Source organism: Camelus ferus, chromosome 14, assembly GCF_009834535.1.
Source record: "Camelus ferus isolate YT-003-E chromosome 14, BCGSAC_Cfer_1.0, whole genome shotgun sequence".
Taxonomy (NCBI): Eukaryota; Metazoa; Chordata; class Mammalia; order Artiodactyla; family Camelidae; genus Camelus; species Camelus ferus.
In genome coordinates, this window is record NC_045709.1 from 26,857,868 (window position 1) to 26,881,563 (window position 23,696).

General features: G+C 50.0%; 2 protein-coding genes across 3 annotated transcripts in view; one reads left to right on the forward strand and one right to left on the reverse strand.

Moving 5' to 3' along the window:
• COL4A1 (collagen type IV alpha 1 chain) overlaps window positions 1-23,696 on the forward strand; it is a 128,996-nt gene that overhangs the window by 65,426 nt on the left and 39,874 nt on the right. Inside the window, exons 3-21 of one of the 2 annotated variants that reach the window (XM_032496661.1) lie at window positions 8,450-8,539; window positions 8,633-8,677; window positions 9,491-9,535; window positions 9,647-9,709; window positions 10,232-10,285; window positions 10,446-10,472; window positions 11,135-11,218; window positions 11,305-11,367; window positions 12,934-12,969; window positions 13,508-13,549; window positions 14,765-14,851; window positions 15,360-15,386; window positions 15,544-15,594; window positions 16,310-16,354; window positions 16,436-16,487; window positions 18,165-18,208; window positions 19,753-19,837; window positions 20,173-20,208; window positions 22,239-22,403. In XM_032496661.1, coding sequence (XP_032352552.1) covers window positions 8,450-8,539; window positions 8,633-8,677; window positions 9,491-9,535; window positions 9,647-9,709; window positions 10,232-10,285; window positions 10,446-10,472; window positions 11,135-11,218; window positions 11,305-11,367; window positions 12,934-12,969; window positions 13,508-13,549; window positions 14,765-14,851; window positions 15,360-15,386; window positions 15,544-15,594; window positions 16,310-16,354; window positions 16,436-16,487; window positions 18,165-18,208; window positions 19,753-19,837; window positions 20,173-20,208; window positions 22,239-22,403 — 1,141 coding nt within the window. Of the gene's footprint in view, window positions 1-8,449; window positions 8,540-8,632; window positions 8,678-9,490; window positions 9,536-9,646; window positions 9,710-10,206; window positions 10,286-10,445; window positions 10,473-11,134; window positions 11,219-11,304; window positions 11,368-12,933; window positions 12,970-13,507; window positions 13,550-14,764; window positions 14,852-15,359; window positions 15,387-15,543; window positions 15,595-16,309; window positions 16,355-16,435; window positions 16,488-18,164; window positions 18,209-19,752; window positions 19,838-20,172; window positions 20,209-22,238; window positions 22,404-23,696 lie in introns of both variants that reach the window. The other variant, XM_032496662.1, reaches the window with a different exon arrangement.
• On the reverse strand, window positions 4,766-6,783 carry LOC116668627 (60S ribosomal protein L17-like). The gene is given in 2 exon segments (XM_032496668.1): window positions 4,766-5,090; window positions 5,093-6,783. Coding segments are annotated over 2 exon segments (552 nt in total). The 5' UTR covers window positions 5,361-6,783; the 3' UTR covers window positions 4,766-4,806.

Sequence of the window (23,696 nt, forward strand, 5' to 3'; positions counted from 1 at the left end):
ACTTTAGACAAGGCCAGCCTGCTGGGCCAATGCCAAGCTGCAGCTGGGTCTTGCCCCCTACCGCTGCAGTGCCCAACATGCGCAACTGTCCAGAGCCACCGCGGTGAGGGTCCGAGCTGCAGTCAGGCACTTTTTATGTCTGTATTGTTTTTCTGCTTTGAAAGACAATGTTTAAGTCTAGACTGAATGTAAGGTACTAGGTTTAGGCAGAAACATTCATGATTTTGATTTTCATGAGAGCCCTAGGTGAAATCATTATTATCACCTTTTGGGGAAGCTATAAAAATCTGGATGGATTTTTTCCCCTTCATAAATGGCAAAAATCAAAAGAATGGAATAAGTTACCTTAAGTATATGTTTTCTGTAAACTTGTAGTAGAAGGGAACAAAGGAGAGCCTTCAAATAAATTTTCCTCGCAGTTGGATGTTTAGAAACCACTTTTCAGAGACCTCCATACGATCAGGTTTGTGTCTGTTTTATGCATGTTTCGTAGGACTTAACTTTTTCTGCATGTGCTACTTGCATGCAGTCACTTAGAAAACGGAATTCACTTCCCCTCTGCATTATTGTTAGATTCAAGTACTCTTAGTTTATTTTAAAAAAATGGATGAAAAAAACAATCTGAAAAGTATCCACAATTCTCATTATTTCTGGGGTCACAGCATTTACCTGTCATTTAACAGCCTCAGCGTTCAGGTGGCTAGTTTTATATTTAATTTTAATTACATTTTTAATTGTAATTAAAATTCTTTCTTTCCCTTAGAATTATGTGTCTGAAACCTTAAGACACTGATTTCCTTAGCTGTGCCTGCACCAATTTCTTCAACAGCATTGGATGTTTAATATTAATATATTCAGATAATGAATATTTAAGGAAATAAAAGCTGCTTCAAGGTCCACTGGGGGAATTTCAGTTTGGGGGTCGGGGTGGGAAAGCGTGGTCCCCTATCGCCCTCTAGTGGCAGGAAGCCAGAGCCCCTGGGGGTTTTCCTGCACCAGCTCCAAAGCTCATGCCTCCTTCAGTGCCTCTTAATTTAACGGGACCCGTTAGATGTAAACGTTTCCTTCTGATCACTGTGTGTTAAGGAGTCCTTCCCCAAAGCAGGGATGTTTAGCTGAGATTCTATGGATGTGCCTGGGGTCTAGGGGATGGTAGGGTGGGGGATGAGTGAATGCAAGTATTTGAGGTGGAAGCAGCTGTCTCTAAGTGGGCTGGAAGACCGATGCTGCAGGGCAGGGGCACCGTGTGGACCGGGGAGGGGGCTGGAGGACGAGACACACTCAGGCTGAAGCCCAGAAGATAACGGATGCGGGTGAAGAGTTATTGGACCAGGGTCTACAGGAAAACTCAAGAGGGTTGAGCCTTCCATTGAAATCTGGACGTGCTGATAGAGCCTAAGGCCCGGAAGCACAACTGTGTTCCCGAGAACAGAACAGGCATTTGGTTGCCGTAGATGGGAACGTGGAAATAAGCTGTCGATTAAAGATTAACTGTTTCAGGAAATGTGTGCACACGATGTGACTGAATACACCCGCAAGACTTGGGAAAAACATTATCAAACATTTTTTTATTTCTGATTTGAAAAGCTGACTGCTTCAGGGGAATGACCTTAAATATTTATACTTAAAATATTTTAAACAGATTACTGCTTTGGAATAAGAACTAGTGAAAGAGTTTTAGACTGTTTTTTTCAGAGAGAGTATGAGAGACAAATTACTGAAGAAAACTTTTGCGGCTGAAGACCCTTGCTAGTGCCTACAGCTTTAAAGTTTATGTTTCATCAGTGATACTCAGCTCTGGAATTTATAAGTCCTAAGAACTTTTGGAAAAATTTAAGGTTTTTTTTTTTTTTTTTTTTTGCCACCAACAATTTGTCAGCACTCACATTTGCCTATTGTTTTAGTGAGTTTTTTACTGGATCAGTGAAGTTGGACAGTTCATTTGCTTTTAGATGGCTTTTGGAGAAGAGTTTTAAATTGTTTATACCAAGAAGGTACCTAGGGCTCTTTTGAGTTATTCGGGTTGAATGGTGATTCTCTGGAAAGAATTTTGTGAAGAACTCTTTATTTAAAAAGAATTCTTTCTAATTGAAGTGTAGTCAGTTTCCAATGTTGTGTCAGTTCCTGGTGGATGGCATCATAGTTCAGGAGTACGTATCTCACAAGGTGATGTGCAAAGCAGATTTTTGTAGACCAGGAAGTAGCTACAGATCTATTTCTTTGCAAATTGTTGACTCATCAAAAAACACTCATTTTGCATTACCTCTGTAAGGTTTATATTATGTATGATTTGAGCTTAGCTCTAACAACCAACTTCATAGCCATGTTGAAATTCCTAGAATTGTGCCAGAATTCATTGTGGGCTCAAATAATTTTCTGATCAGGATTTACTCAGCAGAAATCTACCCTTGAACACGGCCACTTGGACACAGTTCTGTGTTCAGTGCTGTGTCAGTGGGCATTGTGAAGTCAGTGGACTGTCAGCTGGGCGTGGACGGACCTTATCCGTAAGATGGACTTAACCACAGGGGTTGGGATTTCTCTGTTTAAGAGCCCTGATGTGGAAAGCCCAGAGTAAAAGCTGCCGTCCAGGTGTGGGCGGCGAGAGAAAAGTCTTCTGCTTCGCTTCCTAGACATCCAGCCAACTCCTTTCCCAAAGCTCAGCACCCAGTCTGTCCTGTTCTTCCTACACCCCGACAGCCTGCAGCTTCAGAATTCTCGGGAGAAAGCCACCACAAGCCTGGCGACGCTCAGAGGGTGGAGGGGCCAGGGGCTCGTGGTGAGGGCCACGTAGGATGCTCTCTGCCCATGCAGCCGCTGTGGGTTGGAAGAGGCAGGTGGGTCCAGGGGGAGCACATGAAGGTTATGGGTTAAGGAGCTTTTTCCCCCCTTATATACAACTTTCTGATTCCTCTCATCCTTTGCATTGTAAAGATGAGGATTGTTCTCATTTCCAGGAAAAGCCTCTTAAATGCTCATCTCACCCCACCCCAGATGTAACTGTTAAAGCCACGCATCTGCTGAAGACCCGCTAGGCAGAGATGCCTAATATTGACTATCTCAAGTGAAACATCACCGGGGCTTGAGGGAGGAGAGTTCGTGGGACGAAGATAGGGAAGGAGCAGCCAGGCTTTGGGGGCTCGACTGTTTACCCCTTCCTGCTTTAATGTTACAACGTGAAATGCAAGAAGCAACAGTGATGCTGCAGGGGTCACGCGAACACAGTCTTCAGTATTGTGTTTGCAGAAATGCCATCTACTTTAGACGAGCACACGCGGTCTTTTAAGAATCCAGGCACATGTCTCACGGTGCAAAAGAGGGGGAGTGTCCACGCCGTCCCCTCGGGAGGCCCGGGCCTTCCAGGGTCCTCCTTGCACATCCCCCCCGCCCCTCTCTGCGGCCAGGGCAGTATTTCTGTCCCGATGTTAAGCTTCGTGGTGTGGATGGAACCCAGCGGGCCCTCGTCACAGAGATTTTCCATGACCCCGTGACACGGATGGGCGCCTTCCCACCGCTTTCCCAGCTGCATCTTCAGGAAGCGGTCCTGCAGATGTCTGATGGTTGTTGGGCTCGAGGAATGGGGCTTGTGGAATTTTTGGCTCCGTCCCCAAGTCATCCATTGACTGTGACCCGCCATCCGAGGTCGCGTCCCCATCACTGAACCCTTGGTGAGCTCTGGCTCCACAGGCAGACACTTTCGTTCCCTCAGTTATTTGCAGCCTGGCTTGGAAATGGGAAACTCAGGCTCCAGAAACAGCTGACCCGGTGTCCTGTCCCGTCCGCAGCTCTCCCTCCTGTTGCTGCTTCTGCCCGTGGCGTGTCCGTTGGCCAGCCTCTAACGGTGCCCGTGGGGCTTTCTGGGAAGGGAGACCGGGATCCCCCCCGCCCAGCACCCACATTTTACTATGTTTCAAAGGTTGTAGGCTACGTAGGTAGACGCCTACCTCATCCTTTGTTCCTGTTACACTGCTGGTTAGTTCCTCATCCGTCTCCCAAATTTTATTGGGTTCAAAGTTGGTGCCAAATGCTGAGTGAATAAACTATATCCCTGCCTTTAAAGTACTGACTTCCAGGAGGTGGACGCCCCGCTGCAGAACGTCTCCGTCCACATCCCGGCGGGGTGTGTCCTAACGGGTGGACGCGAGCACGTGCAGATGGCGTGCCCGGCACAGTCAGTCCCCGCGACGGAGCCCAGCGCCCTGGCCGCTGGTTTCCTTGGGCTTCAGTCCCTTGCGGACATCCATGATTGTATTGCTTTAAATTTGAAAAATTAATTCAAAATTTGACTTAAAGATAGTGGTCCCATGTTGGCCGTTGAAAGAAGCATAAGACGGCCTCTGACAGTGAGATTTTTGAGGACTGCTTATCTCGATCTGCTTCGTGGCGAGTTTGGGTCTTGCTGTGGGTGGTTCTGTCGCCCTGTATCACCCTTAGAACGTCTGCACTGTTTCAGCCTCACCATCTTGGGGGCTTTGTGTTTGGGTATTTAACTAAAATTTGAAGGAAACTATATTCTAGCATTTGATTTCTATCATGAACTTGTTTCTAGATGTATTTTAAGAGGAAGGGACATAATTTTATTATAAAATCCTTTTTATTCCCATATTTTATGGATTAAAAAAAAAGTATGTCCTTCTGTAGACAACATTATGCAAAATTTTTAAGTTGCTCCATGCATGAAACTCTATTTCCTTCCTAATTTAGAATGGCTAATTTGAATGCCAAGATTATTCGCCGTGGCTCTATGCTTTCATCTTTTTTTATTTTTCTGCTTTTACTTTTATTTGCATTTATTTTTTGCTGAATTTATTCCCAGGCCATAAGTTTTTGTTTCGTCAGTTTCTTCTGGGATATCTTTTTCTTCTGTGCAACCTCTGCTTCTGGTTTAGGAACCATCTGCTCTTTTTCAGTAGGGATCACCTCAGCGTGGCAGGGAGAGCTCGTGTAAGGGTCGATCCGACCGTGAGCTCTGTGAGTCCTGCGCCACAGCTCGGGAGCTCTGTTCACCTGGATGTGCTCCGTGACCAGAGAACCTCCATCCAAGCCCTTAAGTTCAGCATTGCTTTCTGCATTCTTGAGCACGTGCAGTAAAACTCAGCCCTCTTTCTGGAGCACTGACCCCGTGTCCAGCCCCGCTGTTCTGCCTGGGCACGCCTACCAGCTCCACCACTGTAACGGCAGAACGGCACACGTTGCTTCTGTAAAGTGACGCCCTTCAGGTACTTGGTGGCCTTTCGGACATGCGCACCCTTAACGGCCTGGGCAGTTTCACGAGTGCTCTTAAAGTGAACACGAAGATTTGAAACTCTTGATTTGCATGATTTTGTGGGGTTTCCTGGGTCAAGTGAATAGCAAACCATTTTTCGAGGTCACCTCAGGCCGCCTACCGGAAAAGGAAGAAGCTCTATGCTTTCATCTTTGTAGCATTTTGTTTCTTTTTCTCCTCAAATTCTGAATTTCATCCTTTGGGGAAACAGTGATAATCATTTCCACTGTTGGTGTATAACCTTTTTTTGATTAGTGCGGTGACATGCACTGACATTCACAAAGAAACCGTCAAGTGCAGTCGCATCAGAGCGTTCTGTGTCGTGCTGCGCGGGCCTCAGCGCCCAGTGCTGTGCTCACAGTGGTTGTGGCTTTCACGCTGGCTGCCACGTCCTCTGGGACTGGTCCTCTGGCGCATCGTGGGGAAGGGGTGACTCAGGGGTCCTGTCTCTCCATGGTTTTCACTGTGCACATCCTGTGCTGAACCCCAGCAGACGAGAGGGCACATCTGTGGCATTGCTCTGGGGGCGGCAGAGTCTGGCTTGGGAGGGACTGGAACGGATGACCATTGCACGACTGGTGCAGCTCTTCCTTTGTCCCATCACCTTCGTGGAGATCTGCCGGAAGCTCGGAGGCACAGTCTGGCCCCTGTCCAGCGTGTGCTGCTTGCCAGCTGATTGTGTGGCTGTTTGAATGCTTATCCTGTCCGTTTGCTCTGGTGCCCAGAATAGTCTTGGACAGGGTATGGGATGTTAGATTATTCATTTGCCTTTTTGTTTGAACAAAAGATTAGGAAAGTTAAAATTAAAAACTGTGAGATGGCAAAGCGGTGTTCACGGAGGAGTCACTTCCTCTCTGGCTCCTTAATTTCAAAACTCTTGGGATATGGGGATCGCTTACGTGTTCCGGTGACATTTGGGAAAGAATGTGGTCTTGTGGTGAAACCACGGACCGGGAATTCAGATTTCGGAATTCGGCTCCCAGGAGCCCGCGGGGTCACCCAGTGACATGTGACACGTCAGGAAGGCACCGGAACCCTAATTTCTCCATCTGTGAATTGGACATAAAAGGGGCTAACTTGATGGCGGTGAATCGTTGGAGATTTGCTGGGAACCGGCTTGCTCTAGTGACCTAGAAAAAACACAGGCTGTGTGGAGGCTGACCTCATTTCTATTTTTGGCTTTGGTGCTGACTCAGTGAGAAACTGGTAGAAATCAGCTAATCTGGCTCTGGGCCTCCATGCATTCCACGATTAGAATAAGAATTATAAAATCTTATCTGCACGGGGCCTCATAGTGACCGTGCCGGTGCTAACGCGGGACTGAAAATACAGCACCAAATGCACGTGAGGGCCTGTCGGCTACGCGCCTGCCACGCTTCCTTCCCGTCGCAGGTTGTCTGAGGAGACCCAGTTCAGTGCTCAGTTATGTTTCAGCCGGCTCTTTGCAGCTCAGCCCTGTTCTGATCTGGGGAGAATTTGCCCACACTGGAATGAAGGGAGGAGGTGGTGGGGTGTCAGCCCGTCCCTGGCTCGTCTTCTGTGCGGTTGGACCTGATGTTGTCTTTGGTTAAGAAGGAATGTATTTAAGGAGCTTTACAGGTGACCGGGTCTTGGTCTGAGAATGTGCTCCTTCCCCAGGTAGCGCAGGCCTCGGAGAGGCGGGCCGGTGCCGCGTCGGGGCCTGGGCCGGGCGCTGGGGGAGGTGCCAGCAGGCTTCTGCTGGTGGTCCCCGAGTGCGGCTGGTCCGGGGGGGTGGGGGCAAACTGCAGGGCTCAATTTCCTTTACTCCGGTTAGTATTTGATGGTCTCCTCGGGTTTGAAAGTTTCCAGATTCGCCCACACGCTGTTTCTGGCCTCCCGGCTCTTGCCGTGACGCCCGCGCTCCATGGAGGCCCAGTGGTCGGAGTCCAGGTTCAGAACCACACTTCTGCATTTCAGAAAACGACCCTGGGAGTTTTTGTGCTGGGTCCTGTGTGCAAGTTTGAAAAGCTTTCAGTCACTCCAGGGTCCGTGCCGTCTGGGGGGTGAATGTTTGTATTACGGAGCCTGTCGCTTGCCGGCTCACTTGGGCTTCGGGCTGACGAGCCGCGAGGAACGTTCGGGGCGCTGGGGAACACCCCCCTCCTGCCTGTGTCCCAAAAGCTCCAAAGTGCCTTCTGCTTTTTAAAATCAGTGAAAGATGGTTACCACATCTTCCCAGTTTTGTGTTGTGAGATTATATTGAAGTCCACACACGGCGGAGAAAGTGGGTTTTCCTGGGTTCTTGTGAAGCTTATGAGCCTTTCCCTGTTGGCAGCTCAGTACAACCGTCTTCCTCCAGCATCGCTCACCGGGCCACAGCCCGCCGGCGCCCGCGGAGGGAACCGCATTTCCAGGAGCAAACAGTAACGCCTCATTTCTCCGTGTCGTTGTCCCAGTACTTCTCCTGGTTAGCTTCTCCGTCCTTGTCACCATGTGCTCACCGTCATCCTGCCTCAGTGGCCTTCTCTCTTCTCTTCATGCCTGCAGTTTGCCTCCACCCTTCAAGGGCCGGCTTCCGGCTCGGAATCCCAGGGTTTCTGAATTACAGTCACGTGTGTGCCCTGAATAACAGTCATCCTTTCAAAAATAAAGTCTGTTTCGTCTTGCTCCACAAGTGCAGAGACCATAATGAAACCTTGATTCCACCTTTGCAAACAGAAAACAAAAAAACAAAACACTTCCTGGAGGTGCTCGTGGAAGCCTGTCTTCAGGCTGCTGACCGCACAGGGTGTCTCGGCACCTGTGCCGCTGCTGCCGCGGGGAGCCACGCCTCGGCGCCCCCGGAGGGCGGGCTGGGCTCCCGTCCCCTCACAAAACCCCGGCGCTCTGTCTGCTGACAACAAGGAGGTGCCACTGGTCAAATGAGGCTAGAAACAACTCTGTGAAGGGAATCCTTTATTTTATGTACTCAACAAATTGTTTAGCATTTAGAAAATGCAAAAAGCACAGGGCCAGGCATCTCACGTGAACACTGCGGCCCTGGAGGAGCTCGCAGACGGCAGAGAAGCGTCGGCTGAGAGGGGGGCGCAGCTGACGGCATCTTTCTCAGATGCCCGCGGTGGGCTTGATGCTGGACGATGCTGAGAGAGGCTGGTGTCTGATCTCCTTCCTCTGTTTCCTCCCACCCGCCCTTGGTCTGATTGGGTCCTTCCTCCTCCGCAGGGAGAAAGAGGCCTCCCGGGTTTACAAGGTGTCATCGGGTTTCCGGGGATGCAGGGACCCGAGGGGCCGCAGGGACCACCAGGACAAAAGGTGAGCTTGGCTGTCATGAGTGCGGGGGGGTGGACTCCAGATGGCCTGTGTTCTTGTGACGCGTGGTCATGACGGCATTTCTGTTTGCTCCAGGGTGACACCGGAGAACCAGGACTGCCAGGGACGAAAGGGACAAGAGTGAGTACAGTTGTCATCACGCTGGTGCCGAGCATGGTGGTCGCCGCTCACACAGCGGTGCTTCCCTGCGAGGGCTCCTCTCCCTCCCCCCAGACGACCCCCGCCCCACCTCTTTCCCCTCTGCCGCCCCCTCGGGCTGCCCCTCCCTGGGGACTCAGACCCAAGGAGCACGGAGCCCACATCCTGGGCCGCTGCCTCCTTGTCCTCTTCGCTCGTGTTTTCTCCCATTCCAAGAATGCAGACTTTGAAAGTAGAAAAAGGGGGAGACACTGGGAAATGTAAACGTTTTAAACCTATCATTGTTACTTAGTTGAAAGGGAAGTGTACCCAGTGACCTGCGCTCCTGGGTCCTTAGGGCAGAAGACAGGGGATAACCTCGTAACTGTCTGGGGTGGAGAAGATGCGAATTTCAGCCAGAAATACCTTGGAGTCTCTTCTCCCAGTGAACTGACTTATGCCATGCACTCCCCTCCCCAACTGCTGGAAATTTTAATGTGAATTGTCTTTATATCCATCAATCATCTGAAAATTACAAAGGATGAAATGAGGGCAGAGCTATTTTGTGGGTGTGCAGCCTTGATTTTAGAAGTGATTAATCATCAGCTTTTGGTGTAGATTCGCTGTGGAAACTCGAGACCATCTGCCTCCCTGGGCTGGGCTCTCGGACCCTCCCCTGCCGAACGCCCTGTCTGTTTAGAGTAGATGTTCAGGATGCCAAAGGTTAGGGTCTGGCACCCTTAGCCAGGTGGATCAGCTGGAGTAAATGAGGTTCTCCAATGACCAATGAAAACTCTCTCATCTCCATCCCTGCAGGGACCCCCAGGAGCATCTGGTTACCCTGGAAACCCAGGACTTCCTGTATGTATATAAAACGCACCTGCTTCCTTTCTGAGACATTTGATGAGAGTGCTGGCCCCGTCCATCAGGTGACTTTCTGTTTTGGTTACCCCTTCACTTTGTTAATTGCAGGGTATTCCTGGCCAAGATGGTCCCCCGGGTCCCCCAGGTATCCCAGGATGCAACGGGACGAAGGTAAATTTAGAGCCGGGACCCTCCCCGCCTGATGCATGTCTGCCTCACTTTGCGCACGCAGAAGTCGGGCGGAGTCGTGCTGTGAACAGAGTTTTAGTTGCCGCAGCTGCAGTTACATGCCTTACACCTTTATTTGTTGAGGAAACACAGTCTTCCCACATTTAATGCTCAGGAAAGACATCACTGTGCCTTTCCATTTTGTAGACTTTTACCCTAAAATTGCTTGAAACCCTAAATTTCTTACCCGTAATCTATTACTAAAGCAAATAAGAGAATTATCTGTATTCTTGTATTATTCTTGTCCTTGTTAATTATATTCTCAACTATATTCCTGCATTGTAAGCAGCACTGAGCCATGTAGCTTGTGACAATTTTGAGAAAATGGTTTTAACCAACAAATGAAGCCTCCCTGAAGAGCAGGGTAGAGAGACCGATGGGGGTGTCTGGGGTGATGGGGGCATCTGGGGTGACTTCCTGTTGCCTTGTTCGCCCTCGAGAGTGACTGTTTGCTGTCCCCCCCAGGGTGACAGAGGGCCTGTTGGGCCTCCGGGTTTGCCTGGATTCGCTGGAAATCCCGTAAGTATAGGGTTGTCAAGTTAAGAATTTCTTCCTTTGGTCATAATTTCTCTTTTCTCATTTTATTACCTTTCCTTTTTTTTTTTTTATTTGCATTTATGTCTTAATGCTAATGATGTTTTGAGAAAAAGGAAACTAATACCAGCTTTTTCTTTCCTAGGGACCACCGGGGTTACCAGGAATGAAGGTACGCGTTTTATGTTACTGTATTCATTACAAGAGTCTGTTTAAAACAGACGCCGTAAAAATAAATGCACTGCAAACCACTTTGGTTGATCGATTGCCTGTGTACATATTTACGTGTCTGCGGCACTGAAAGAGAATTCAGTCCTATACTTTCAGTGCTATGTACAGTTTCTTAGGTAGGAAATAGGCGGTGAAAGGGAGCATGGGGTGATGGTAAATACAAGCAGATGTGAGTCCACGATGCTCCTCTGCCAGAGCCGTGGGCAGTGCTGTCAGCAGGGCTGTGCAGGGACATGGGCCCGCAGCGTGCGTGTGTGTAGTCCGTGCATGTCACGTGTATGCCACACACTTACACAGCAGCAGGGGGGAAGGGAGAAGTAATTCAAATATATTTTAAGCATACTGAGATAAAATAAATCCTTATTTTCAGAAGTGGCGTGCTTGTCGGGGTTGGCAAGCCCACAGTCCGCGGGGCAGGGATGCCAGCTGGGGACCAGGCGAGAGCGGTGGTCCAGCTCGGGGGCCGTCCGTAGGCAGGCCTCCCTTCTTCACAGGAATCAGTACTTTTTCTCTTAAGGCCGTCAGCCTGTTACTCCTGAGGTTTTCAGTTTCTTTCCTTGAATACCAGTATTTGTGACTCTCTCCTGTTTTTCCACCCCACAGGGGGACCCCGGTGAAATCCTCGGCCATGTACCTGGGACCCTGCTGAAAGGCGAAAGAGGGTTCCCTGGACCCCCCGGAGCGCCGGTACGCAGTTGCTAAGTAACTCGAAGCACATGCCGAATCTCCTCCCAGTTTGCGTTTTAATTCTTTTCTTTCTTGGCGAATTACAGGGCTCACCAGGACTGCCAGGGCTGCAAGGCCCCGTCGGCCCTCCGGGATTCACGGGCCCTCCCGTAAGTTTAGGGGGGACATCTCTCTGTGGCCAGTCGTTCAGAGAACAACTGTGTTGAGGTGTGAAAGATGTAAAATGGGACGGGAACTTCGCCCTCTCTTAATGATCTCCTTAATTTGGATTCGAGAATGAGCTTCCTTCTTAGGGAGTGTGTGACCGGTGCTCACGGCCTACATCTTCCCAGAGCGGGGGAAAGGGGTAACTCACACTGGTACCACGTGCCAAGGCGTCCCACACGGACGGCATGGTGATTACCGGAGGGCCGCGTGGGTGCCGGCGGTATCCGTGGCCCGAGGAGGCGGGTTCGGAGGTGGACAGGTGGGCTCTGCCCTGGACCCTCGTGTAGGAAACACAGCCACCCTGGGGCCTGCTCTGCTGTGGGCCGTGGGGCCAGGCTGGCGGCCGGGATGCTATGTTGTCTTTGTATGAAGACGAGAAACCTCCCAGAGGCTCTGCTCTGACACCAGCCTCCGTCACCAGTGATAATTGTTCATAGGAAGACGGCGTCAGCCCCTCCCACTCACACATTTTTGGGAGCTCCAGGGAGTTAATGTTAACTGGGCTCATCTGTCCAGGGCCACGTTTCCTTGGCGTGAGTCACGCACCTGGGTTGGCTGTCCTCACTCAAGCCTGCCTGGGAGCCGTGGAGAGCTTTTCAGGCTTATCTTTTTATTTACTTTATTTCATTATTTATTTAAATTAATAAGCAAATCATTCTTAAGTTTATTTATTTATTTTTAATGGAGCTGCTGGGGGTTGAACCCAGGGCCTCGTGCGTGCTAAGCACGTGTTCTGCCACTGAGCTGCTCCCCTCCGCGTGTTGCTGTTGTTTTGTTGAAGGCTGGCTGACTCACAGTGTTGTGTGAGGTTTCACAGCTTGGTGATGCAGTTAGACAGACGTTCTTTCTCATTATAGATTGTTACAAGGTGTTGAATTTAGTTCCCTGTGCTCTACAGGAGAACCTCGTTATTTGTCTTTTAAATTTCCTTTTTTTGGGTCAACTCCCGCAATTCCTCCATCCATTCCTGCACGTGTCACCTCTTTTATACTCTTGTAAATAAATGGACTCATTTTTGTGTGGAAAGATGACTAGTTTTTCCTTTTCCGTGATTATTAAAAAAGCATTCTGAAATGTTGTTGCCAACTCAGGAAGCTTTTTGACTTCATGCGTCTACTTGCTTGAAGCATTCGTTTAACTTTAGTCGATAAACAGCGGTTTCCAAAGTGGGCAAACATGGGTCCCACGCTGGAAACTAGGACTTGGAGAGGGCTGGGCTGGTGATTCCGTCCACTGTCTGAGGGCCCAGCATGTGCTCAGGTCAGTGGGTTCCATAGGGCCACCCTGCGATTTTGAGGGATTTCCATCCCTGTTAATTATTTTCCTGGACTAATTTCTGGTTACATTCAAAGCTGAACAGTTCTGTAGCACAGGGAAAAAATGTTTTAATATTGAACCAATAAATGATCACGTTAATCATGAGGTGTGAAGACACCTTCAGTCCAAGGACGTGTTTAAAGCTTCCCAGAGCGGTGAGTCGTGTTTAATAAAAATGCTCTCTCCCCCAGGGTCCCCCAGGCCCTCCCGGCCCTCCAGGTGAAAAGGTAAAGGTTTACTTTTTTGTTTGTCTTTCTTTGGCGCAAATACAAGACTGCCATGAAATTGTTACAACTCATTCTGTATGTCTCTTTAAAAAGCTTTGGAAAATTTATGTTTATGTTTATGTCTCTATATTTAACACCTGTCCGTTCACCTGCCTGCCTATCCATCAGTTGCTGGACCTGTCTGTCTTACCTGTTAATCTGTCCGTCTGCCGATCTGTCTCCTTCCATCCATCCCTTAGCCATTATTTTGAAATCGTTGATCTTTTCCTTAGTTTTCTAAAGCCAGAGTTTAAAAACCTTCATTTATTTCTTAAAAATGGTTTTTAATAGGGTTCTTTTTCAATAATATCTAAAAGAAACTTTTAAAATAGACATCGAATACAACGTGATCACAACTCTCTTGAAAACATGATGGTCATTGTGGGACAGAGTTGCTGCCTTAAACACCCTATCTTACCACATTTTATGTCATGTTTGTGAGATGATTTTGGACAAAGTAGACAACTCTAGTAATGGAAGCTTATTCTTTAATCAACAGGGGCAAATGGGCTTGAGTTTCCAAGGGCCAAAAGGTGACAAGGTGAGTGCTCCTCGCGCTGGAGAGTTTTCAGGCTTAACCCCCAGCTCCGAGCGCGCTGGGGCTCCTGTCCCTGAACCTACTCTGGACCCTTGACCCATGGTTACGCTTTTCTGCATGTTCTTGCATTTGCTGCTGCTTTTCTCAAAAACCCGGCTAGAATTCACTGGGATAACAGTGTGGGGTCCGACCAGCAGATGCAGTGAGGCTGTTAATTCCAGCTCTCTGTACGTAACGTCCAGTCAGAATGTTCCCAGGCAGTGACAAAGCTGAACCTAGATTATTATAAAAAGATCAGATTTAGGACTTGGCTGTTAGTAGCGTAACTATGTTAAACCCTGCAAAGACAGCCCATCCTGCCAGAGTTGGGAGGAGACAGCCTCAGAGGCAGGGATGCACAGACCTCATCCTGGGAGAAAGAGAGGCCGACGCTGGGTCCCTGCTCCCTGGTGGTCTCTCCGCCGCTGTCCCTGGACCCGCCCAATGAGATGGGTGCTACTCGCCAGGTGGAGAGTCTTGGGACTGCGGCGGCGCCGGCCGCAGAGCCCAGGGTCTGTATCTGTGTTCAAGCCGGTGTGGACGGTGGCCTGGTGCCGGGGAGGCCAGGGCAGACCTGACTCACCGGCGGCCTCCTCGTCCCGCTCCAGATCTCAGCCCAGGAGAGTGACTCTGCAGTTGCATCCACGCAGGTGGATTTTCTGAACCTCAGTCCCCGTGTGATAGCTGGGATCCCCGTGCTTCCGGTCGTGCCGGCCACTGGGAGCCTGAGGAAGAAATTTCTGGCGCTCCTCTTGTTTCTGGCTTACCTGCAGTGACCTCCTCTCCTCCCGTCTCCACAGGCAGCCTGGGTGCCCTTCCTCCGTGTCATGCAATGTGCCAGGCCGGCACGCGTGTGCCAGCGTGTGTATATGCGCCGCATGTCTCTTTGCACGGTCTGCACAGATGTGTGCACGGCCGTGTGTCCTGCAGGTGCTCAGGCGCTGTTGTCCTGGACGTAGCGGCTGCCCGGACCCCTGAATGCTCAGAGCCCCCTCCTGGCTTTGTGCACCTAGGGTACCATCTTCCTACAGATGATTTTCTGCTGAGGCACAGACAGGCTAGAACAGAGAATGGTCAGGTTTTAAAAACAGATGTTCTATTTTAGACTTTCCCCCTTGGCATTTTCTTCTCTGTGTAACTATGTTTATGCCTCAAAATTCCCAATTTTTGCATCAACAGGGTGAGCAAGGGGTCAGTGGGCCCCCCGGCGTGCCGGGACAAGCTCAGATGAAAGAGAAGGGAGACTTCGCCACCAGAGGAGAGAAGGTATGAGCTGCTCTGCCCCATGATGCTGGCTTTCCAGTTTGGGGCGAATTCCAAGGGATAAAGAGAAACTGGGTCAAAATTCAGTTTCGCCAGTTACATTCACCCTGACCTGGAAATCAGGTTTGTAGGCGATCCCTGAAGTGTCAGCATCTTGACAGCAGAGGTAGCTGGAACTGGGCTGGAGCAAGACCAGTCTGAGGCTTGTCCTACGTGAGGGCTGCTTAACTGCGCCACGTCGAGGGTGGGTGGGCTGGGGCGGCAGGAGGGAGGCAGCGGGGTTTGGCCGAGGTTCCCGCTGCTGGAACCAGCTGTGTTCACTCCGCCCCGTCCTACGTCCGTAACCCTGTCAGTGGCAGGAAGTGAGTGCTGCAGACCAACCTGACTTTCTGGGTCAATACATCAGGAAAAGATTTTTTTTTTTCTTATTTGACACGTTCGGTGTAGCCTGTAAAAATGGATCTGGCCACTAGACAGAACTAACCTTTCTCTCTTTTAAAAATTATTTTAGGGTCAAAAAGGTGAACCTGGATTTCAGGTAAGAACTAGAGTCTTGCTGATGATAATTCTTTTGTGTGAAAGCCCTTAACATATGGGATTTAAGTTACAAGCTTATTTCATCTTCAAATGCAGCATTTACTTAATATTTCCCTTAACTATACGAATGAATCTAACTTTCTCCTCTTGTCTTCAAGGGCATGCCAGGGGTCGGAGAGAAAGGCGAACCCGGGAAACCGGGGCCCCGAGTAAGTCTTTCCCGAAGTCCACTCACTCGGATGGGGAAGTCATTTCTCGTGCGTTTCTAGGCTCACGGGCTCGTGTAAGCAGAGGGGCGGGGCTTGTGGGGTCTCTCCCTGCCGAAGGGCCTTCCTGAAGCCCTCGAGCCGGACTAAGACGGTCACCATCAGGGAGACCTCCCTCCCGGGATGAGGCCCTTGTTAAGCAGACCACCCCCGAGACAGTGCTCCCTGCCGGCCGCTCCCTGAGGGCCACCTGTCCCTCTGCTCAGAGCGCTGGGCACCCTTGGTCGCTGCCTCCCCAGCCTGCTGGGAGCACCACCCAGAGCCCAGGCGTTTCCCATGCCCCACGTCCTTCAGTGACAGAGACCGTCCCCCTCCCCCCACTTCTGGTGGCTGGGCTGTTCCTGGTTCCTACCCTGAAATGACCCTCCATCTAAGTGAATCAGCGGTGTGTCAGCCACCCAGTACTCAGCTGCCGATAGGAAAGCTCCCGTGGTGCTGGCTCTGCTTCCGGATGTGATCGGCATCTGAGAAGATCTGGAGCTCATCAGCCTCCACTTTTTAAAAACTGCAAAGTCCTCTTCTGTTCAGGGTTATGTAACATAGCCTCCATGACTGATCACTGCGGCGTGGCCAGCTCGCCCAGGGGTTTCATATGACATAGAGACTTGTGTTGGATCAGAGCCCTGGTACTCCTAATGTTTGCACCTTTATTGTCCAGGGAAAGCCGGGAAAAGACGGTGAAAAGGGAGAAAAAGGGAGCCCAGTAAGTACTTCTCTGTGATTTTTTTCAAGGCAAGCTGTCGCCCTCCCTCGCTGACAGTTGTCACCTCCTGTTCTGTTTCAGGGATTTCCAGGCGATTCAGGCTACCCAGGACTCCCAGGCCGAGAGGGTTTAAGGTAAACAGTGACCCTGTTTTGAGTTTTTGCCTTCATTTTGTAGTTCAGTCTGGAAGTTTTCCCTGGAATAAAGGACTGTGCACTCAAAGAGTAAAAATGATTTATGCTCCATGTGAGGGAAGATACAATTTAGTGGTTCTATTTGTGTGCTTAAATTTTTACAGATAAAAATATAAAATGTTCCACTCAGTCAAGTTTTTATGTTTTTTGGTGGTAGATTAATTTCCCCTGATTATGAAACAAAGAAAATGCAGAAAGAGAAAAGAAAGCTTTTGTAATTTTTTGTTCCCCACTCAGGAATGGTCAGTTAATAATTGTCCCACATGCACACATGTACATGAGCTTTTAAAAAAGATGCTTTTTCCCTTAATGACTGTAAGGAGGGTGTATGTCAGCGTCTGTAAGTGCAGTTGTGCGCCAGCACGTGTGACATCCATGCCTTTTATTGCGTGGTATTCAGGTCATTTCCACAATTTTCTGATTTAGAAGTATCTTTGTCCACATATCTGCTCATTTTCCCATCATAAATTCCTAAAAAGTGTTATTTTGTGGTCAAGGTTTAGACTCTTTTTTTGAGGGGGAGGATTTGCCATATGCCATCAGATTGCCCCCCCCCCCCAAAAGCACTTCCATCAGCCTGGGACCCTTTCGCTTGGCAATTGCTTGTTATCAAACTTAAAAAAGTGTTTGCCAATCTGACAGGCAGAAAAAACTCCATGTTGATTTATTCTCCTCTTTTCATCACAAGACTGGGTAGTACAAATCTGCACTAAATAAGGAGTGATTTTGGAATGGCTGGTAAAGTAGGGAGAGGACCTCGGGATCTGCTTATCAAAGCCCGTGACAAAGGGCGAGGTCGCTTCCTGAGGCTGTGAAGCCTTGCAGACTGTGAAAGACACAGATGTTTAGAATACGTGGGCTGAGAGGGTTTTCAAGTGCCATAGATACTTCTGAAGTCTCTCCTTGCGTTCACATGAGAAAACTCAAAACATCCAGTTCTGCTTTAATGCCTGAGTTTAAAGCCTTAGCTTAGAGGAGAAAATGTGTGTCTGCGAAATGACGTGCGTGTCTTAGGACTTTTAAAAGTGTTATTCACGATACTTGCATAAGAACATCAGACAGGAAAGGATTAATTTCTTTGAGTTTTTCAACTAATATGGGTTAAATGTAGCCTCCAAGTGATCAGAATTTATCCACCCAGTGTTTTCAAGTCATGCTGAATTTTAAGGAGAAGGAAGTTTCCTTTTCTTGTGACTTCCAGGGCAGATCTAGACAACCTTGCACCTAAAATCCTCAAGTAAAATGGTATCTTTAAGCGACGTATTTAGACACTGTAAGTTTTCACACCACTTTATTCATTTTTCACTTCATTGAGAAACCGCGTGCAGTCAGCAGACCGAGTATCGTGGGCTTTTCTGCAGTGTGAAAATTGGCGTCCCGTGTATGCTTTGTAGGAATCTATCTCCATGTGTCACGTGGACCCAGCGTGCAGGGCAGTGTGTTGATTGTGGCTGTAATGGTGGCAGACTAATCACAGTGAGAGATTTTAAGGCGAGGACAATAATATTCATGTACTGTGGGCACAGTCTCTGTTTTTCTAGAAAAAAATTCAGCCCTGCTTTCTGCAAGGCAATCTTTAGAGTTAAAAAATACAAGTAAATTTATTTTTCTTTTGTAGGGAGACAAAGGTGAAGCAGGCCCCCCAGGCCCACCTGGAATTGTGAGTAACAGTGACGTTTGGTGTCTGTGAGAGCCTTTGAAAAAGAGGGAGAGAGGCGGGCTGACCGGTCCCCTGGGCCAGACGCAGCCCCTAGACTCCTAGAATCACGTCTTTATGTCAGGGGTGCACATAATGTGAACTGATCATTTATATTCTGTATCTTGTGGCATTTGGTCTTTACTTGTGAATAATTTCCATGTCTTTGATCACTAAAATGAAGAGAATTGCACATGGATGTGAATAATGGCAACCCATTTTGAAACTTAGAAAAAAGTGGTCCATTCAGGGAAACGCTGATCAGAGAAACGGATCATCCCCGATTGGGCTCTCTGAGCAAAGCGGTTTTTATTTTTTGCAAAGAATGTACTCCTATCCGTACGCATAGTTTTATGTGCTTCCAACCCAGTGTATGTAACATTTTTCCTTTTAAAAAATGAACTTTCTTCACGTTTTCAAGTTATCTTCAAACGATCAGTCTCAGGGTCGTGTCTGCGCCAGTGCTGTAATTGTTTTAGCCATTTTGCCCAAGTCTTTATTTATTTATTTTTTTTTACTGAGGTGTAGTTGCTTCACAATGTTCGTTTCAGGTGTAGCCCCAAGTCCTTTCTGAAACAATGAAAGTGTTACCTCCTCTCGTTTGCTGCTAGGATGTGGTGGTGGATGTTTGCACCTGCCGGGGTGTGTGTGTGTGTGTGTGTGTGTGTGTGTGTGTGTGTGTGTTAAGTGGGGGTGTGAATAACTCCCCAGGCCGCGTTTCCAGGGAAGAGGGCTACTGGCTCAGGTATTGTGGAGCCTGCTGATGCTCTGACACATCACCGGTGGATGATCCCACCCCCCGGGTTTGCGAGCCGGCAGCAGCCTTTGAATAACCAGGTTTCCTCACCTTAACCTCATCAGCAGACTGTAATGATGCCCATAATGTAACTGCTACAGAGGGATTATATTTTCAGGATAACCCGCAATACTTACCGTTGTCCTCATCCCTGACAGTTCAGTGATGCAGAATTGGGGTGCACTGGTCCACCCCCTTTTAATGAGGCCCCCAGTGCGTTCTTCCCGCCCCGTGTTCCTAAGACCTTAAGGAAGCCTCACTTTTGACCATTAAAAAAAAAGAAAAATTTGAGTGTCCCTTTTACATTTTGCCTGAGGAAACTTCTGGCGTTGTTCTGATAATGCTCCTTAAAGAAGAATATTCCTCTCGCTTGTGTGAGTGGGTAGAATTTTCAAACCTAAACCTCAGAATTAGTGTTTTTCTCACTTGATTTCATTGGTAAAGCTCCCACCAGGCCAGTTATTACAAAAGGGAGCAGAACTGCCTGGCAAAGTTCTCTGCAAGGAGGGAGTTACTGAAAATCCATTTAAACGTTTTCAAACCTCCCCCCTCCCCTCCCACGCTCTCCCCTCCCCCTCCCACCACCTCTTCTTTACTTTCCCGTGTCTTGAAATAATAAAAAAATGTGCTTGTTTCTTAGTAGTGTGCCGCTCTGATATACAACCCAGCTGCTGCCAGGCCATGCAAAGATCTGATTTCTTCTGTCGTTCAGGTTATCGGCACAGGACCCTTGGGAGAGAAAGGAGAGCGAGGGTACCCAGGGGCTCCGGGGCTGAGAGGAGTGCCTGGTCCCAAAGGTGAGGTCCTTTCTTCTTTCTTCCCCTCCCGCTCCTCCTTCCTCCCAGTCTTTCCTCTCGTCCTTTCTTTTCTCCATCTTGGACCTGTACTTGGATAACACCTGCGCACCATGCAGGCCCATGTGGTGACTGAGTCCTGTTCAAGGCCGTCTTTTGCAGTCACGCTGTGTTTCCGGCAGCCCGTCCCCCTCCCCGCATCTCCGCAGCGTCAGGGCGCTGTGTCTCCCTTCCTTCAGCGCTCCCCGTCCGCGGGACCCCAGCTCCCTGAGCACAGAAATTCACAGCCTGAACCACGAGTGCAGCAGCTCAGTCTGACCCTGTCTCCCTCCTTGTAGGTTTCCCAGGACTACAAGGCCAGCCAGGCCCTCCAGGTGAGCATCCCTCACTGATTTTGGAAGATTTGTACGACTTCTCAGTGATTTATTTTCTAAGCACGTTTCTCCTGTGTGTTAGTTAGATATTTCCTAGCAGTTTTGTTGCACATTTCCTAGTTCTGAAAGCGAGGTGTGTTCCTGGGACAGGGTTTATTTTGTAAGTTACAGGCTAACACAGTTACACACCTGTGTGTCACTCTATTGCACAGGGGCGACTTCTGTCTCTCATCGAGTTCCACCCTCTCTCCCTGGCTCTGATCTAACCCCCGCCTTTCGCTGCTGCCCTCAGGGGTTCGGCCTGGTCTTTCCAAAGATTCTCACCCCCCCACCCCACCCCCACCCAGCACCCTTGCCGACTTGCCGGCTGCCTGGAATGCCTTTGGTTCTCAGCTTGAGACCAGACTCGAGGCTGCAACGTCTTCTAACTAATCTGATCAAACTCTAATCTTGCTTCTCCGTGGACTCCTGCGTCCCTGAGCGCATACTTAGTCTGTAGCTGTTCTGTGCTGGTTTTGCGTTCCCAGCGGACTGTGTGCTCCAGAGGCTGGGAGCTGCCCTCTCTGTGTGCACAAGTGCCTGCAGGAACGCGGGCGCGTGTCCCCCACCCCCAGAGCAGCGGTGATGAACGCCGGGCTGAACCGCTCCTGGGCCCTGAAATTGACACCACAGCCGGATGAGCCTTACCTGAATTTTTTGTTTCTTTAAGTTTATTTTTTGCCTTCCTGAGAGTTCCTAAGTTTTAAGTTCGCCCGGAGCCCCATCTTTTATTTTTGCTGGAACAGACAGCACCCCCAGCCCCAGCCCCACCGTCTGGGATTCACGGCAGCAGTGGCTCAAGGCTGGCCTCCCTGGCCCCGCTGTTACTGCTTTCTGCGAGAGCTTGGCACCTGCCCTAAAATCCCCCCTTTTTCCCCTTTTCAACCACTTTCTTCTCCTTGGTCATGAAGACTGCTGTGCCTTCCAGCTGTCCTGGTGGATGCGTCACTTCATGTCTCCCCTGAGCATTTACCATAACTACTTTCTAAGACGACTTATCTGCCCCCACAAGGATCTTAAGCCATCATTTCAAAAGCTTCCTTTGAAGTCGCTCTGGCCTTGTCTGCTCTCAGTGCAGCCCCCACCCCGCTGATTGCAGAGCCGGCCCTCAGGTTGTGCGTCCTCTGCCCGCCCCCCCCCCGCCCCCCGCTGTGAGTCATCCTTCAACCTCTGTCCCCCTCTCGCTAGGGCAGTCCACGCAGACAGCCTCCATCCTTCTGTCTTTAATGTGTTGCACTCGCGGGCTCAGCGACTTACAACTTTCTCACCTGGGACTCAAGTGAGCCTTTGGGTTTTGGGGATCTGGCCGTCCTCCCCAGAGCTCCTTGCCCTCCTCCGCTCTGCCCTGCATCCTGGCCAGCGCTCCCCGCATCACTCCTCCACCACCCCTCTGTTTTCACACGCTCACTCCTCCCGGGCTGGATGCTGGGACCAGGTGCCACCTCTCTGCTCTCCAGAGGGAAAGCGTCTTTACCCGCAGCCTCCTGAGCCGTCCTGCCCGGGCACTAGGTCCCAGCCCTCCTCAGCTGTCACGGGGCCCTTCCAGCCCATCCCCTCAACACTCACAGTGGCGGAACTTGACTTCCCTGCTCGGACCTGGCTGCTGCCTCCACCTCGGGCTCTTTCGCAGGGTCGCCTTCCTTGTCCTGGTCTCTCCGTCCCAGCTGGTTCTGCTCGGTTCCCACCCCCTCTCCCTCCTGCCCACTTCTTTGTTTAACCACTGTTTCGATGCCTTCACTCTCTAAGCAGAATAGCCATTTCTTCCTTACGCTGGGAACGCTATTTGCACTGAAGGGCAGTCACAGATGTTACTGTCGACATAACGCGTTCCTTCGCCTTGAAGTTAATTTGTAGGGAACGTTTGACCGTCAGCATTTAGGGGTAAGAAGCCGACACAGTTTTTCCCTTGTCTTGAGGGGCTCTGGTGTCCTGGTCATTTTACTGTGACCATGTGCTGTGCTTGCCTCCCTGAGGTTCTGTTCTGGTTTCAGGCTTCCCGATACCGGGCCAGCCTGGCGCCCCCGGCTTCCCCGGTGAAAGAGGACAGAAAGGTGACCAGGGTTTTCCAGGCGTGTCGTTGCCCGGACCAGGTGGAAGAGATGGGCTCCCGGGCCCCCCTGGCCCTCCCGGCCCCCCTGGGCAGCCAGGCCACACAAGTGAGTTCCGTCTGGGCCTGTTTCGCGTGGTGTCCCTGCCAGGACAGGTGCTGGGGCGGAGCTGCCGGGGTCTGGGGCGGGCGGCCGGAGTTCGAGTGCATGCACAAAGGACGGGGGTCCAGTGACTTGGGAATCACTCATCATACCCGACTCGGGTGTCTTTGCAAAGTTAGTCATGCTGCAGAAAGGAATAGCAAACATAAAAGAAAGAAGCTGGTTTGGAGGAAAAAGAGCAGTAACCAGCTCGAGTCTCCTGGCATCTAAAGCTCAAGGGCAGACCAGCTGAGCTGCAGGGTTCTTACTGTGAATGAAATGCATTCGGTTCATCTGAAGACACAGACTAGTGCTAGGACACACACACAGACACACAGACATAGACACACACACACACACACACACACACACACACACACATGCACACAGAGGAGGGACCACATGGGTGCAGACGGCACATGCATATCATCAGTGACCTCAGATCTGAACCGCACTTTTCCTAGCTTTTTCTCCACGGCCCACCATCAAAGCTGGGCACACAACACGAAGTGCTTGATTCAGTGAAGGGGGCCCTGTGATCCCAAAGTAATCCCAACACAAAATACAAGAATATTTCAAAGGATTTCAGCTGATAGTTCCGTGGGCGTGAGTTCAGATTTCCCACAGCCTCAGGTCCAGTGTGTGCTCAGAGTGTCTGCGGCCCTGGTCCTCCATGGGGCTGGGGGGAGGGGTCCCACGCTGCAGGTACCAGGTGATTTGTTTGCTGGCATGCAAGCTGTCCCCATGAAAGGAGCCCTCGTGGATGAGGCTGTGGACAGAGGCCATAGGTGGACTGGGTGGAACCCGGCATTCCGGATCTGAAGCTTCCCTGGGAGCCAGTCAGCAGGACTCCCCCGACAGCTGTGACTTTCCAGGGGGCTTCCTGCCCTTCTGATGGGAAGCGTGGAGAAAAGATCAAATACTGGAGTCCTGAAGGCACCCAGTCCAAAGCCACTTCTTCTCTGTGTGTTCGAGACGAGGTTATGGGCGCCAGAAGGGCCTTTGGGGCCTTATTCATTCATCACTTGGTCACTAAGTCATTCAACAAACATCGGCATGCCTACAATACGTCAGGCGCTGTCCTAACACCTGTGACAAAACTCACAAAGTAATCCTATTGTCCTGGGATGTGCATTCGGAGACCAAAATGAAATAAATAAGTAGACTGTGGTAACAGGAGGTGACAAATACAGGAGGGAAGTAAACAGAGGAACACGGAGGCCTAGGTGCGGTGAGGACATGGGTTGTAGCTTTAAATAG